This window comes from Paroedura picta, chromosome 1 (genome assembly GCF_049243985.1).
Source record: "Paroedura picta isolate Pp20150507F chromosome 1, Ppicta_v3.0, whole genome shotgun sequence".
NCBI classification, from domain to species: domain Eukaryota; kingdom Metazoa; phylum Chordata; class Lepidosauria; order Squamata; family Gekkonidae; genus Paroedura; species Paroedura picta.
In genome coordinates, this window is record NC_135369.1 from 93,488,724 (window position 1) to 93,507,126 (window position 18,403).

The 18,403-nt window shown below is 40.8% G+C and overlaps 1 protein-coding gene across 3 annotated transcripts in view; it reads left to right on the forward strand.

Annotated features, from left to right (window-relative positions):
* The window catches only part of PRKN (parkin RBR E3 ubiquitin protein ligase), a 951,947-nt gene that overhangs the window by 496,806 nt on the left and 436,738 nt on the right, over positions 1-18,403 (forward strand). For all 3 annotated transcript variants that reach the window (XM_077348081.1, XM_077348097.1, XM_077348089.1), the window contains one exon: positions 7,613-7,728. In XM_077348081.1, coding sequence (XP_077204196.1) covers positions 7,613-7,728 — 116 coding nt within the window. The remainder of the gene's footprint in view (positions 1-7,612; positions 7,729-18,403) is intronic.

Below are 18,403 nucleotides of genomic sequence, written 5' to 3' on the forward strand. Positions count from 1 at the left end.
TCCTGGTTTTTGGGGGGACTTTAGAGAGGCATGCTTTGTGTTACAACTTTTATGAAAAATTATTTTTGGCTTTGCCTGCACGCTTGTCCACCTAATTGTTCCTCCAGTTGTTGCTCCAGGATGTTAGCCATTTATAAAAAGACATTCCCATCCCCGGGAACAAGGGAGAGGGAGGTGAGTGTGAGGGCAGGATGACGCAGGTGCCTTTAGCATGTTTGAACCTCCATTCCTTCCCTCTGCTGGTTGCTCTATGGTAGGTAGAAGGGTTGTGTGCGGCGGCATCCGAATCGGTCGTTCCAGACCGACGCAGCCAGCGCTGTGCCGCTCGAGAGGGAGGTGCAGGTGCCAGTGTATAACTTGGCACACCAGCGCCCATGCCTCCCCTCCCCTCCCCTCCATGGCATGCATCAGCCGAGAACGATTAGAATTAATAATTAAAAAGTAACAAATTATCATACATCAGCATCATCAATTTAATTTCTATCCTGCCCTTCCAACATTCAGGGTGGATAACAACTTAAAAATAAATATAAAAGTTAAAATTTTAAAACATCATAGTTTATGTCCCTACTAAAATTCCAATGGGGGCAGTTGTGGCCGGAGCTAATCTGCAGCATTTCTGTCTCCTTTCCTCCCCTAGTGGTGAGGCCAGACTTATATGGTAGATGTTATTTCTGGCCTCGACCATTAGCCCGGTGGAATGGCTCCATTTTGCAGGCCCTGTGGCACTGGTTTGGGCCCTACAGGGCCTGATGTCTTCTGTGATTTCATTCCACCAGGCTGGGGCCAGGGCTGAAAATGTTCTGGTTGAGTCTAACTTCATATTTTTCAGGCCAATGACCCTTAGCAGATGTTGTTCTGAGGATCTCAGTACTCTTGGGCTAATATAAAGGAAAAGACAGTCCCACAGATGCACTGGTCCCAGACTATTTAGGGCTTTAAATGCTAGAACCAGCACCTTGAGCCTGATTTGGTTTCCAGTCTGGAGCCAGTGCAGCTGAGCAAGCACTAGTGTTATATGTGCTCCATACTGATCCCCTCCAGGACTCATGGAGCTGCATTTTGGACCAGTTGTAGTTTCCGGAGCAGTCTCAAGGGCAGCCCTGCATATAGTAAGTTGCAGAAGTCTAGTCTACACATGCCCATCACGTGGGTCACACTAGCTAGATCTGACTCTGAGAGGTATGGGGCAAGCTGCCTCAATTGGCACAGATGGAAAAAATACCTTTCTTTATGAGTTCGGCCTCCATTGTTAATTAAATGTCCAAGATCACGCCCAACCTTTTTATCAAATTCTGGGAGCTGTATCACCTGCCCCTCTATTAAATAGACAGGTCAGTATATCTATTGTGCATACACACACACACACACACAGAGAGAGAGAGAGAGAGAGAGAGAGAGAGAGAGAGAGAGAGCAGGGTATGAGCCTTCATGAGTAACTGCTCAGTTCATCAGATTCATGAAAGCTCATCTCCTGCCATGAATTTTGTTGATTGTTATATGCTCCTGGACTCTTGCTGTGCTGCAGACAGACTAACATGGCTACCCATCTTGATCTGTTCTTCAAACAGTGTAGAAACTGATCAGGACTTCAATGTCAATTCTAGGGATTTGCTGTCATTGTGTGTCATGATAAAGCAACAGCTTTGTACAATACAGCTATTTAAAAAAAAATGACATGTTCCATCTCCAGTAGAGATGAGCGATGATATTTTCCATGATGAAAAACTATTTGCAAACCTAATTTGTTGGGGCGCTTTCTTAACATGAATGGTGGGGCTTCCAACATTTTCCCATTTCAAGCCAACGCAAGAAGAAGAGGACTTCTGTGATGGAAGGAAGCATTCCTCCTCTGACGTCAGCATGCCAGCTTCAGAGTCTCTGTGTGGAAGCCTCACCTGGCCACTCTATAGAAGGGGGCACAGTTTAGCTAAGTCTAGTATTTTCCTTTAGTCCTTTAACTGGGCTTTTTTTTTTTAAAGCAACTCAGTTGTGGGTCAAGTATTGATGGGGTTGTATTGTTTGTCTTTAGCCAAATATGTTAAAGATTCTCATTGGATCAGCACTTGTGTACCAGCATAGTGATGGGGAAAGCAGTAAGGACAGTATCAGCAGCCTCAGTGACGAATGACTACTTTAATCAAAAGCAAGACATAACCTTGTACTGAATCTCAAGTTTTCAAATGGCAAAATGCCTATGGGTGGTAATTTATGGCAGGGAGAAAGAAAGAGAAGATACAGGAGGGAAGAGCAGTAGAAACCAGCAGAATTCAACATGAGAAGTGAGCAAGGCATCTTCATTGTTGGTTCTTTGTGTAATTCAGTTTGATTAGTGATATTACAGTTCTGTGGTTACTAAGAAAAAGGGCCATGACACATTCAACACACATTTGATAAGGCACTTTAAATGTACTTTTGCAGCCAGATTTTCCTATGCAAAACAGGAAAATCTAACCTAAAGTTCATTGCATTATCCAATGTGTATGGAATGAGTGCAGGAATTGTCATGCTGGGAGGTAGAAAGCAACCAGGAAAATGAGATAAACAGCATATGGTGCAAAGAACTGTAGTAAGAACTGGGATTTTTTGATTCCCACTCCTCCAGCCATCTAGCTACAGTCTATTGCAAGAGCCTGAAGGTTTTCAGTTTCATACTGACATAGACGCACTAATCTGAATAGTTACTAATATAGGCATCAGCCTTTTCTTGATTTGCCTCACTCATTAACTGTACAAACCCATGAACATCTGCAATTGTACTATACTGAGTGTTACCATTAACCTGTCTAGTTCAGCATCATGCCTTTTGACATATGGCAGCCCTGCAAGTAATGTTCGCTCTATTTTTTTTAACCTACTGAGCACAGCAGTTCACATCCTGAGCAGAATATAGCTGGTGTATTCTTAAAATTTGCAATGGGCAGTACAAGACCCTCCATGGCTCCAGATGGCTGCTAAGCAGGGCTTCCTTAGAGCTTAGAGGGAACATTGTCTGCAAAATCTCACACAGAGAAAGATCTTGCTCAGCATCTGCTATCTGGGACCCTTTACGTGAAGTTACTGGGGACTGAACTTGGGATGATCTGCATGCAGAGTATGCACGTTATTGCTGAGATACAGCTTGGTCAAAGGACAGAATCCTTTCCTAATCAGTTGTACAGTGCAGTACAACTTTTTGTTGATGCTTCCTCACTTGATCCATATGTTTCCCCACTAGTATGATAATTTATGGTAGGCTGGGGCAGGGGGGGAAGTGTAACCTCAACTGTTTTGAGCTTGAGGAGAATCCACATTATGTGGTATCATCTCTTATTTCAGTCCCAATGGTTATTCTGTATTTCACATGAATGGTTGAATACTTTATTGTCTAAAAATTAATTGAGAAACTATCAAGTTTACAGCATAATCTCAGTCCTCCTGGTTTGATCCAAGATACAATTGAGTGAAACTTAGCAAAATCTGAGAAGAAAGGAAGGATAAGGTAAAGGTTTAGGGAGTGTCTGGGGTTGGCTCCATGCCTCCCCCCCATACTTACCATTAGTGTATGGCCCTGTCTTGCTGGTCTCATCTTAGAGACCCCAGACCCTGACAGGGAGTTTAGACCCCAGACCCTGACAGTCCTTTTCAAGAACAAAAGGATTTTTGTTTAAGTTTCTGATCTTCAATTAACACTGAGTTAATGAAAGCCCTTGTGCCCATTATAAGAAAGGATTCAAAGTATAAGCATAGTTCTGCTGGAGCAGATGCATTTTCACATTATTATGCTTTGTTGATGGCAAGCAGTAATGTACAAGAATGACAATGCTATATATTTTCAGATTTCAAATTATAACCACAAAGACAGGTATGGTGGGAAATGAAAATTACAAACTCACAAAATTGTTTTTAAGAGGACCAAATTGTGCAATTCTTAGAAGAGCATATATGAAATACTTCCCTGTGCCAATCTTCAATTACATGGGTGTACTCAACCCATAAAAGAACCCATTAAAAGTAAGGGCAAAATTGTCTTAGATAATAAAACAGGGAGTTGACTTTATGATTAATTTGGTGGGCTCTTGCAGTGAAAGCAAATGCTGCTTATAGCATAATGGGGCAAGATAAGCAAGCAAAATGTGTTCAGAGCACAGCAGTGGTTTTTAGGGTGAAGATGGGGAGGCTCAATCATGGGCTGTCTTGGCATTTTCTTTGCTTGCATGATCCGAAGAAGAAGAGTTGGATTTTATATGCTGCATTACCTGAAAGAGTCTCAAAGTAGCTTACATTAACCTTCCCTTTCATCTCCCCATAACAGGCACCCTGTGAGGTAGGTGAGGCTGAGAGAGCCCTCATATTACTGCTCGGTCAGACCAGCTTTATCAGTGCTGTGGCGAGCCCAAGGTCACCCAGCTGGTTGCATGTGGGGGAGCGCGGAATCAAACCCAGCTCACCAGATTAGAAGTCCACACTCCTAACCACTACACCAAGCTGGCTCAGGGATCCGAAACTTCAGCAGTTTGGTCTTTTTCCCAAGGGGGCCAGTGCTGTTTGTCAGGACACTTCTCATCTATAGCATGGTGTAGTGCTATATAAGATCTTCCACCTTGTTGTGTCCTGTATGATGCTACACTAGAATAGTGGTCCAATGACCCCTGACCAGTAAGCATCCCTTCTGTCACTGCTGCTGCCCCAAGTGCCTCTCACTACCTGTCTGACAGCTTTTCAGAGCCAGCCTCAGCAAAGAGCCATGAGGCCTGACCCAAGGGTGGTTGCAGGAGCTAAGTAGTAGGTAGTTTTTGTCCATGTACTTCTCCTTAGAAGAAAGTCCCACAGGTGTAATGGAAATTAATCCTAAATATTTAAAGTACCAAAATCACAGCCTAGAATCTTTCATGAAAGGCATCAAAATGTATGCAGTAGTACTTTTAAATGGCAAGATAAAGGCAAAATAATCCCTAAAACATCGAACTATGTGATGATGATGATGTCATCCGTTCAGTTGTGTCTGACCCTTGGTGATTCTGTAGGAAAGTTTGCAATCTCAAAAATAAAATGCTCAGCTAGATGTCTAAAACATGCAAGGGTGTTGCCCCAGCACTCTTATATAGGAAGGATATTCCAAAAAATGTGTGCTACCATAGAGAAGGCCTGAGATCTAACCCCTGCTATTAACAAGAGAACACAAATTCTATCCCTAATAGCCTCTCCAGTTCTTTCCCCCCCTCTCCAGTTCTTTCCCCCCTCCAATGTACAGGAGGATGGGGCAGATAAAATGACCACCTTACATTGTATGAACCTTGGTTGTGTGGACAGGTTCCATCTTATCTAACTCAAACTTTACCAGTCTGGGTAATGGTACAGTACTGCTAGAATGTTGAGTTTCACAGTTAGGTTAGTAGGTTGCAATTAATCTATCCTCAGATATCAGCAGAGTTCTGTTTTTGTTTGTTTTTTTGCTATGGAAATTTCCTAACAATTTATTCTGGGCCTTACCCCTCTTCTACTATCCCTCATGGGCCTTCACTTTGTATTTTACATATTGGAATTAAATTCAGCTCCCAGTGTTTGGTGTGCAGATTGTAATAACTGCATACAGATTAAGAATATTCAATGCAAGTCATTGAAGCATACTTTCAAAAACAAACCTGATTTTCCTCTCCAGCCGACCGGGTAGTGCATCCTGTCCACATTCAATACAGAAAATGATGAGATGTGTTCTGAGTGGAAAGGGGATGAACAAGTAGCAATTTGCCCAGACAAGGGGGCATGGTCTGTATATGAAAGAAGAGCAGCTTTCTGGTGCCTGGCAAAAGTGTTTAGTAATTGGCAGAATCCAGGAGAGTATAAAACAATAGTATGTGTGAAGAGGTGGGTTTTCAAGCACCCTCCCTTGTACAAAGATCTTAGAAGTTAATATTGGATATTTAACTTGGTGATATCTACCCAATGTTGACATTGGGTCTGAAATTGAAAAAGAGACATACATGCACCTAAGGGCTACTTTCTACTCTGGCATTTTCATCTAAGTGCTTTGTCCTGTCAAGCGGGCAAGGCAGGGCTCATAACCAAGTCCCAGATTTCCTACAATCCTCTCATCTGGCTCCCACTTGTTTGTTATTCAAATAGGACAAAGAGAGCTGCCAGTGTGGCATGCATGCTATCAAGAACAAAAGTTGCTGATGAGATTTTCTTACATTGTTCTCTTGCTATTTATAGGTTTGACAAATTTTGCAAATGCCCGATTTGCATGAATAGGATCAAATTACACCCCACAGCTGCATTTCCAGTAAGTGTAAATTATTTGGCTGTTGACAAGCAGCAAGGAGACTGGAAAGTAGATCCCCCAGAAAACAAAACACAAGGCCTCTCATCAAGAAAGTTGTATTCTTATTGCGTGCAACACACAGCACCCTGTGTTCTGTCTCTGCTCCGTTTTTGGTTATTGGGATATTTATAGGTTCTGTTCACTATAGAGGTAGACACTTCCGCTGGGTTTACAGCGCTATGAGTTGTTTTGTACTTTGTATTATTCTGCACCGAAGCTCTCAAGGGGCACACTTTTATCTGTATTTCATTCTGTTGCCCTGTTCCTTTGGTCATTTCAACATCATCTCCTGGGAAAGAAATGTTGTTTTCCCCCTATTTACTGTACTTCTAAAATGGTCATACAAATTTCTTGTCTCTTGACCTCTTGACATGCAACATTTCACTTGATGTTTGCACGATTTAGTTCTATTCTCTCTGTTTCATTATAAGATTATACCATGGCACCTTGACCCTGAGTTTAAAGATAGTTTTGCTGTTTATATCAGTGATGTGCCTTTTTACTCACAAAGTAATGTACTTGAAAGAACTGTATATCTTGGGACTCTGTTCCTCAATTGCTTGACACATGTGTGCACCATTAGATCCACTTTTCTTAGCAAAATGCACAGATTGCCCTGTGCATTTTGCTAAGAAAAGTGGATCACTGCTTCCAGGATTTAAATGTTAAATGTATGGGGCATGTCCCTCCATAACAATCGTCAAAGTGACAGATGGGTCTTAATATAAACATATTTTCAAATATATTGTTATCATCAGGTAAAGATGAAAACATATATTTTTAAAAAACATCGAATTTGTATTTGTCAGCACCCATCCTCCAGACCGCATGGAGCGTGAACTTAGCCTGGATTTGGATAGCCTTGGTATGGCCTTAACAGGCTTTTCCAAGGCTCTGTTTCAATGAGCACATGGATACAAGCAAATGTGCCATACCAATATCAGCTTTCTTTGTATGTGCTGGGAAAACCACATGTAGAATGAAATTTCCAGTCATGGAACATTCCTTGCAGGTCCAGAATGACCAGTTTTTGTCTTTCTGTATAATTTTTGTTCTCCCCCAAACAGCAAAGAATCTAAGCAAACTAATATACTTCCTTAAGATGTCTAGTGAGCAAAATATATACCTTGTAGAAAGCTTGTAGAAAGATACTGTGAGGCATTCTTTCTAAAACATCCCTAATGAATACTCTCTCTTTTTCTGGCAGTAGTGATTTATCTCCTGCCTCAAACTTCACTTAGACTAAGATAAAGAGAGGACATGAAATGGAGGTACATAATCTTCCTTTTATCTCCTTTAATACTGCAGGAATTCTACTTTAAATGTGCAGCACACCCAACCTCTGACAGTGAGACATCTGTGGCATTGAACCTCATTACAACAAATAGCCGGTGCATCTCGTGTATAACCTGTACAGATGTTCGGTAAGTCACTTGAAAGGATGGCAAACACATTGTCTTGCCAATACAGAGAGACCTTTGTGTGGAGAGTGGTATTTGAATCTTTTTTTTTAATCAGTATTTTTTTGTTTTATTATTCATGCTTCCCAAAATGTGATTAGTTTGTTTGTTTTAGCAGAAGTCATTGTGCAATGGAAGTAATCCTAGGAAGATCAACTCAGACTTAGGTTCCATTATATTCAACGGGCTTACTCCAAGGAAGCTGTTCTTAGGATTCTAGCTTCGAGAGCCAGCTTGGTGTTGTGGTTAAGAGCAGTGTCCTGTAATCCAGATAACCAGATTTGTTTCCCCACTCCTCCATATGCTGGGTGAACTTGGGCCAGTCAAAGTTATTTCCAAGGTTTCTCAACCCAAGCTACCTCAGAGTAGGTGTTGTGGGGAGACAAAGGGTAGGCAGTTGTAAGCCATTTTGAGACTCATTGGCGTAGTAAAAAGTGGAGTACAAAAAGCAGCTCTTTTGCTTATATTTGCTACTTGAAGATCGACTAATCTACAGTGATGTTCTTTGAACATCATAAAGTATAAGGGATTTACCTTATGACCTGTTAAAATGAATTTCTAGGGGCACTCTGACCCAAAAATGACAGTGTGGTCATGGCTTTCCAACTCTAAGGTGGGAAATACCTGGAGATTGGGGGAGGGAGAGAATGGGAGGAAAGAGACCTCAGCATGATATAATGCCATGGCCTCCAACCTTCAGAGCAGCCATTTTTGAAAGCTGGGTTGACCTCAGTTGCCTGAAGATCTCCAGGTGCCACCTTGTTGTTGTTGTTAGTTGTGAAGTCGTGTCCGACCCATCACGACCCCATGGACAATGATCCTCCAGGCCTTCCTGTCCTTTACTATTCCCCGGTGCCACCTAGAGTTTGACAACCCTATGTGCGTCAGGTGACAGCAGTGAGAAAGAAATTGGGCACCAATGCCTATCCTCTCTCTTCCTTCAGTGGAACAGTGGTAAGATATAACCCTATTTAGATGCCGAGTATTTGCATGAACACTATAAATGAGATTACTATGAATGTCAGACAAATTACGATAATTAGATATAGCTGAACATATTCTTAGTGGCATAGAGACTTATTACACAAAAAGTACAAATGGAAAAACAAAGTTCTGCCCATTTTTAAGCATGTTGAAGTTCACCTTTTGCGATGATTCTGTAAGTGATTACATAGAGAGAGAGTCCCAGGTAGCAACTTTTCATGCATGATGAAGCTGATAGATTTGGCTTCAATAAAGATACATGATTACCAAAGTCTCATCTATTTCCACACATAGGCTTTTATGGAATCTGTATAACATATACCTCATATTCTCTATTTTTGATATTTGCTTCAAAAATAACATATGAAGTGCAAGAGAGCAGCTTATTAAAAAAAAAGAAATGGTTAAACACTCTTATAATTTGGGTGTTATTTACCTCCCCCCCCACACACACACTGCTGCCATTCCTTTGCACTATATTCCTTCTTCTCCTTTGTTCTCACAGTTTTCAGCTACCTTTCTGTACCCTACCGTTTAATCTGCTTGGCAGTGGCAGCTCAGCAATGTGGGCATAAGTGAGCAAGAACTGTGAGCACCACAGGAGAATAAGAGAGCAAATGTGCTAAATCCCATCAGAAATCAGAGGTGCTCTGTGACATCCGTGAAGGCCAACTCAAAATGAGGTTGGGGGTTTTGCCTCAGTGCTTCTGAACAGTGGTGATGCGAGGGCAGAATATTATGTAGAATGAAGCCTCCTGTTGTAATATGAAGGCCATCTCCAGTCCCCAAACATAAAATGTTTCCTCTGCTGTCTCTTCTGCTTTTTCCTTTTTCTTCAAACATTTTCCAACTTTCTATTAAGAAAAAGTGTAATGTAGCATTTGGTGTCAAGCATGCATTATTGCTGGATGTAATGACCCTGAGGATTTCCTTCATACTCTTTCTACTGCATCAACAGCAGTGTATGGGGGAAAGAGGTCTGGGTGACACCTTCCAACTGATAACATGCCATATAATTCCCTATAAATATTTATAGTAGCTCAGTGTCACCTGGCCTGCATTTTACAAGATTGAACTTTGTGTTGAATAAAACAATGTTTTCAGAAGAGATCAAGGGGGACTAGCAATAAATGTATTAGGGGACTCTGTGTCTAGACAACAGCTAGGATTGCTGGGTGTCTGTGTTTATATGTACACACACACACACACACACACACACACAATTTGATGATAAAGAGATGTTCTTTTCACCATTATGGGTGCAACACAATAGAGTCCACTAAACTGATTCTCAGTACTGCTGATGCTCCCTTGACTGTCTGCTGACAGTCTTTTGCTGTAGAAAATGAGCCTTTCTGATAGGTTAAAAGATAAGTCATCTTTGAAAAGAATACTGGGATGTCCATCACTTCACAGATATTTGGGGGTTATAAAACTGTCACCTGTCTCTTTTACAATTCATCTTTCAGGTGCATTATGCTGAATCACTTCAATAGCTTTTGCCATCCCTAGGTCTGGAGTGTCACCCAGCTGCTGGGAACAAAGTACTGAAAATATTTGGTATACTCTTGGGACAAGCCATGCTGCCTTAGGGGTTGCAGACATGTTTCCACAAGAAAAACTACTGCTTTGAATTCTTGCCCTCAGCTGAAAGCCCTTGCATTATTATTTTCTACATTCCAATTTTACTTTCAGAATGCCTGTATGCAGAATGATAATTCTGTACTCCAACTTAATTTACCTGGATTACCAAGCCTGATTTTGCACTCACAATTGTATTCTGTAGAATGCAACTCACTGAGTTCAGTGAGGTTTATTATCTCAAGTAAGTGTGCATAGGAGTAAAATTGCCAACTCTGGGTTAGGGAATTCCTGGAGATTTGGGAGCAGACCCTGGGGAGGACGGGAGAGAAAGCAGCATGAATGTAATGCCATAGAATCCACCATTCACAGCAGCTGTTTTCTCCAGGGGAAATAATAACTATCATCTGGGGATCAACGGCAATTCCTGAAGATCTCCAGGTCCTTCCTAGAGGTTGGCAGTATTAAAATCTAAGATCTCTAGGACAGCTGTCTTAGAAATGTTCCCTGTTCTCCATGCAATACAAGCTGATTTGAGGTTGTGTGAATGAGACAGAGAGACTGTAGGCAAGGTTTGGGGACAAGATGAGTCGGGACAGAGGGGGTAGACGTCACTTGAACTAATCTTTAATACTTTGCTGATGTTTAATTTTTCTTAGACAAAATATTCAGAGTAGCTTTTAAATGATGCATGGGGAAAAGCAGGCAAGAGCAGGAACACTCATACCCTGGGAATACTGATGGAAATGTTCTAGATCATCTTAGCCTTTCCATTTCACCTGAGGTTTTCCACTTGCTCAGCCTCATCCCAGGACTGTCTTTAAAAGGAGGGAGCCATCACCCAGAGGTGCTGCTTTTTGCTTGGGAAGATGTTGCCATCTCTGCTTTCGTAGCCCCGTCTTCTGGCTGGCCTGTAAAGAGGACAAACTTGTGAGGTGTTATTGTTTTGTTGATTAATAGCTTTGTTTTCATGTCTGTGGTATAATAATATGTTTCACATTTGTTACCCAACTTGATTATTACTTTATTTAAAAAGTAGCATACACATAAATTAATAAAATATAATTGTGGATGAGTGTTCAGTAACAAATAGCCCCCATGATAAAGAAGATGGTGAGAAGAAAGAAAGAAAAAACTTGTGCAGAAAAGTTAGTTAAGAGGGTAGCAATGTGTATTGGAGTTTATATTGCCAGTACAACAAACAGGATTGTCAGGTCACCCCCCCCCCTCACCCCCACCCCAGCCACTGGTAGGGTTGGGGGTGGGATTGCTAGACTCAGGTTTGTAATCTCCTGGAGGATATGGGAAGGAATCAAGGTAAATGTGAACATCAAGGCACCCTGTTCAAAGCACTAATGATATTCTGCAAAGGCACAGCTCAAAAGGAGAATGCAAATATGTTACCAGGTTTTATATTTGAATTAAGTATATAATTTGCTTGCACTAGTGGACATTCAATCTGATTTTTTTTCTTGTAGTTTCTTACTGCTGAGGAAATTGTGCTGAGGCAAAAGCTGTTGCCCTTGTGCTAAAACCAGAGTCAGAATACCGTGAAGTGTAATTTTTTTTCCAGTGCATCCTGCTTAGCTGCTTCAACAAGGAAACTGAGAACAGGCAACTGTAAATACACACATACATTTTCTGTTGTAATATGTTCAAGGTGATGGGCTGATATTTAAAGAAGCTCCAAATAGGTTCAACAAAACAGCAGGATTCTAAAACAAACACTGAAGTTGTATAGATCTGAAAGAAGAATCTTTTTGCTAACTGTTATCCACTGAAAACGGCAACAATGAACAAAAAACATCCAAAGGATTAGGTATAGCCCCATGCTCCCCGGCCCATGTAAATCAGATTCTAAAATCACAACAGTGTTAAGCTGCATAAAAATAATATGGGCAGAGTGAAGTGCCTCACATTTTCTTTCAGGTACAATTCCTCAAGGCACTATTCTTAATATTCTAACAAATGCACAAGTATGAAAGATATATCTGTCATTATTTACCAGAAAGGAAGAATTCCCTGGGTAGTTGAGGATATTAGAAAGGGGGGGGTCTGTTTGATCAAGTTTGCATTTAAAAAAAAGAACAATTCCAGCTTTCATAAGCCTGAACCTGGCAGAGAAAGCAGAAAGGGCTTCTTTTTTTACAAAATCTCCCACGAGAAATTTATAAATAATCAAGGGAGTTTCTTTTCTATCTTTTCTCAACCCAGGAATCCTTACTTTACACTGACTTATAAGAACCTCTGCCTTTAACTAGAAATGAAATCTCAAGGACTTCAAGGCTAAAATATATAAAAAGGTTTTTCATAACTCTGTATAATTTCAGGCTGTGAATTGTGTTACCTTTTGAGTCTGTAAGGAGTGAAGAATGTCAGCAGTTTGATAGGAGAATTCTAAGGGAAATGTGGAAAGCTAAGAAAATGTCCCTGGGAGGCATCTTCTCAGTATGCTGACAAGAGGACTGTAACACATCTGTGAGAAGAGGCTTTGGCCCTCAGTGGCTTAAGAAGTAAAATTATTCTGGTGCCAAAGAGACAGGGGAAGTGGAAAGACAAAGATGCTTTCTGAATAGAGTACCAAACTTTTGTTTACTGGTACACATATGACTACAGAAAGATTGTTGTGTCACGTAATTAACCAAGCTGGTTTGCAGTGAAGTGGAATCCCCCCCCCCCCAGTCTGTACAATTGGTCTTTGAATGTGGTAAAGTAATGGACAGTCGTACCAGAATGCCAACTGAGAACGACATGTATTAATGGAGAGAAAAAAAGAAACAGCTTGATTTGGTTCTCTCAAGGTATCTCTACCTGTTCAACATGGAACTGAACTATAGTATTTATATGCTACTATGTCTGCACTTTTCTACTATGTAAAATATTAGCTCCCAAAGTGTAAAGCAACTTCTTAGGAAGATGCAGATGGTTGCCATGGGAAGAATGGACAGTGTTCTGTGACCTTGCTGTCCATTCTTTACCCTTTGGGTTGTTTGTTCCCAGAAGGAAGAGTAATCATTACCTTGGACAGGTGATGTTTGACTTATTCTAGTTTCATATGAAGACATTCAATCAATTGTTTATTTATATGTATTTATTTATTAGATTTTAGCCTGCCACTCTCCAGAGAATCATGGTGGGGTACAATATAACCTCCCCCCATAAAAACATGATAACAACCTCATCCCATAACAGAACAATAGAATATAGCTAAAAAGAGGATAAAACAAGATTGGCAGTATAATCCCTCCCCCCATCCCTGCAGCAGTCCACCCCACATGGTGGGGTACGCTGGATGTTACCGCGTAGCCTGAGGAGGGTCCCCCATTGTTCCTGGCTCTGACCTCACCCAAAGACCTGGTGGAAGAATTCCCTTTTGCAGGACTTGCAGAACTCTGATAGCTCCATTTTTGTCCCTGGGGAGACTTTGCTTAGCAGGTTTGAGAAAGACGTTAAAGCTTCCAAAACCAGCTGTGAATGTTCAGTTAGACAAAATTGAGACTGTCCTGGAACCAAACAGATTTGCTCACATCCTTAAGATGAAGCAATTACTGTGGCCAGAAGGAGAGAGGGAGTGAGCAGAAGACCCTGGACAATTGTGCCCAGAATCAGATCAGCAAAGGGGCTCTCACCCTACTTTCTGTAGCCCATCATAATTTAGCTGGCTGTACACTGGTCAGCTATATGTCATGAATTGGAAAGTGGACCTGATATTCAGGCTCCAATTTGATCTATGTTGTATGTTTAACAGAAGGGGGATGGAGACAGGTTGTACATTTGGAACAGGCTAGTATGTGTTCTTCTATCCTTCCCCTTCCAGTTTGTCCCCACTCCAGATACTAAACTGGCATCCCAACACATTATGTAGAACCTCTTCCCTCCCTTGGGAGAAAGTATAGTTCAAATCTGTCTTGTTGGTACCTAGGTTGTCACCCTCCAGGTGGGTACTAGATAGCTCCCAGAATTAAGCCTGATATCCATGCTCACAGAGATCAACTTCTTTGAAGGAACTAGTTGCTTCAGAGCAGCCATTCTCAACCTGGTTTTGGCCATGACACTTTTAGGGCATTCTTGAATTCATTAATTCAAGCACACACAAAGGAACAGATTACATTATTTCTTTTTATTTCCCTTGACAAAGGTTGTCATATGTGACAAGGGTATTTCATCAGTTCAGTTACTAGGGCCCCCATAAACCCTTTGGGTTCCCCTTATTACATTTTTCAGTCTGTGGCCTCCTTCGAATGTGTCAGACTCCCCCCTGGGGGGGGGGCATATGGCTTCTGCTGAGAATGGCTGTTTTACAGGGAGAATTGTACAGCATTTAGGGTTGCCAGCTCCAGGCTGTGAAATTCTTAGAGATCTGGAGGTGGAACCCAAGGAATGCTGAGTTTAGAGATTGGAAAGACCTCAGCAGGGTATAATCTGATAGAGTTCCCATCCAAAGCAGCCGTTTTATCCAGGGGGACTCATCTGTCATGTAGAGATTACTTGACATTCCAGAAGATTTCCAACCCTACCTGGATGCTGGCAACCTGTGCATAGACAGATTTGCAGTTGTACATGATCATCCTATTGACCACCCTCTTCACCGGGATTTATGTGATTTGGCTTGCTTTGAAATGTTTCATTTCCAAAAATTTAGCTTTAAGCCATAACACTATGCAGAATTACTCTCCTCTAAGCCCATTGGATTTACACTGGAACAATGTTGCATAAAAATGCTATATAAATTTGATTTTCTGTTGCAAGTGAAGTGAGCTTAATAGGAAGCCAAGAATGATGCAACAAAGTTACAAAGAATATGAAAGGAGACTAACGTACTTTCTATTAAGACATTTTACTTTTTTTTTAAGCTGACTTAATCATTTGTTATATCTAGAAGAGATAATGCTATCAGTACCTGGCTTCTGACAAAATGTCCTTATAATCTTGGTGACCAACAAATAGCAAATGGGTTGATTAAGTGCGTAGGGTGCTGATTAGGTTATTGCTTGGTTAACAGCCTTCAGTACTGAATGGAACCATAATGTTTAGTATATTGGGAGATGAAGAAATCATGTTCTGGATAGATGAAAAAGGAGCAGACAATCATGTCTCATAATAATTAGCATGATTGTCCATTAGCAAGGCAAAAGGGTTAACAATTAAAGGAAATATAGGAAGCTTAATAATTTCAATTCAGTATATCCACTGAAATATGAACCTTAGAGACATTACTTCAGCTGACATGACCTCCTTATGCTGCTTGAATAATAGCAGAAGCCCCAGGTTGCATATACATTCTCATCGTAGTTCCTGCATGCACTAGCAATTCCTAGGCTCCTGGTATAGGTTACACTGATGTGGGAAGGGACCATCTCATGTGATTGAGAACTACTAATGTTACCGAAGTGGCACAAATGTGTAACAACAGTTCCCATAGCTCTGAGGTAACTGGAAGGATCATCTGCTGTTATATTTATGAAAACATTTATATTCTGCCTTTCTCCAAGGATTCAGGGTAGATAATATAATTCCAAGCTATAACAATGACAACAAATGCAATAAAATCATAGAAAAGTGAACAATGAAAATGGACAGGGTTTTTTTTAATGGTCTGATACATACCTTCTGGCAATGAATTCAGTTCTGTTAATTATGTATTCCATAAAGCATGCTTTCTTTCTGACTGCTCCCCCCCCCCCATTCTATATTGTTTGGGGCCATAGGTTCTTTATATAAGAACATAAAGGGAGCATCCCTTTTTCCAGAGTGACCAAGGATATGTCCCATAATGCCTATCACACTCATTAACTTTTCTCACATTTTTTCAGTCTCATGTACACTCATTCCCTTCTCTCTTTCTCCCCCCCCCCATCACCCACTCCCTGGGTCCCACAGCTCAGCAAGGGGAGCAGCAGTTCCTACTCCTTCCCTTCCCGCTGGGAGTTCATAATCTGCCTTTGTTCATAATCTGGAAGTTTGGGGGGCACTTTCTGTATGTTGCCCCACTGACATTAATCATGTTATAATAGTCTTCTGTGAAACTCAGATGTCTCTATCTGCTTCAGCATTCTGTTTCCAAAACATGCCCAGTGGGGACAGGGAACCTTAAGAGCAACATCAGAAGTTTAGATGAGCAATTATGTCTGGTATGGACAGAGGTTGGTTATGTAGCAGGTAGAAACTTAGGGGTGAAGGAAATGGTTTCGCATGGAGTATGGGATTTAGACAGACCTCGGCCACCACTGCATTTATTGTGTAGTAGGTAGGAAGTTTACGAAACAAACCACTACGCACCCTGGATAAGAGAAGTTAGCATAGTTTAATTGAGACTTTTTAAGAACAAAGTGTCTTAAGTAGCTTGATGTAAGAAGCCAGAAACATTCTGAATTTTTAAATAAAATTGTAATTTACTGTAGACCAAAGCTGCAATGTTTGAAACTGTAGTAATAAAAGGAATTAAGTAATTAAAATTGAATATTTTACATGCATTTACTTAAATAGCCCTAACTCTAACCTTCTTTCAACCTGCTTAAAGCAGGTCACAATAGTAAAATATATACAAGTTTATAATACAGAAGTAAATACCATTGAATTTCCTGGGACTTTCTTGTGAGCAAACATACGTGGGCATGAACTGAAGGGCCCATCTTACAATGCAGTTCTAAGCAGAGTCCTGCTTTCCTAAACCCATTTACGTCATTTGGTATTGTAACACTGAGTCTGCTTAGGACTTCACTGTTATTTACCCAAGCATTCATATTATACGCACTGATACTTCCTCACTGAGTTAATAGCTCTAGAACTGGACTGTGATTCTTTTAATGTTGATCTTTATTTTATGGAATAAGTGAATAATGCCAGAAAGTAGCAGAATATGTGTTACTGCGGGAAGTGTCAGGCGTGCCTGTTCAGTTCTTCAGTAGATATTTTTATGATAGTCTATTAAAGCTTACTGCACAACAACATATTAGAAATACCACAAAATCTATAAGTTTGATGGCTGCTATTCATTGCTTTCAGAGTTTAAAAAATATTTTAAGAGTAATGCACTAACTCCAGATCCTTAAACCAATCCCCCCCCCCTCAGTTTCAACCAATATGGATACATGATATGCCTGGGGAACCAAGGAGGGTTAAAAACCTGTTCAAGGCCTGAGCTTCTTTTGCGTGTCAATTTCTGTTATAGATGAGAGTGTTTGCTATTTTATTTCTCTATAAACCATGGAGTAGAATAAACGGGTAATACCATTGTATCAAGGTGACAGTAGTGAGAGGGAAAAATGTTCACTTGAGTTGCTCTGCTGATACTTACAAATAGGTTCAGCATCAGTGGCAGACACTGAGTTATACTCCTGTCTCCTCACTAGTGCAGTTATTGACCCTCCAAGATACATTATTGCACTGAATTTCAGTGTTTTTAAAAAAAGAAAAAAATCCATGGACGAAGTATGCTGAGCGTGCTGTGTGTTGTAATGGCATCAGCTTTCATTGGGAAGGACATGACCATGTTGCCACAGATTTGGAAACCAAGATTATTTGTCAGGTATTGTGAAGGATCTTAAGTGATAATAGGCTGCAGACTGGTTTTTGTTGGTTTGTTTGTTAAATAATCCTGTTGTTGGCTATTGGGACCATTCACAAGCAAGGATTTGAGTCCTTAAACCTATCTATTGTATCATTGCTTTTCCTGGGACCAAACTGGTTATGACAGCTCCTTGATGGCACCAACTGGATTATACTTGAGCTGTGTTGGTTCAAACTGCTATCAATAAAATAATGATGTGTCTTGTTAGTGAGTTAGCCCTTATTTATATGGAAAGGGAAATTTACTTGTAATAATGTTTTTAGAATCAAACTGCCACTATCTGCATGTGTATGTATGTATGTTTATATGCCACCATGGACAGGAAGGCCTGGAGGATCATTGTCCATGGGGTCCCTATGAGTTGGGCACGACTTCGCACCTAACAACAACATGCCACCATAAAATATTTTAGCCATGCTCCTTTCTGTACCCCTGGCTGCCTTGGTTATATAGGACATTATCAGAAGAAGAAGAAGAAGAAGAAGAGTTGGTTCTTATATGCCG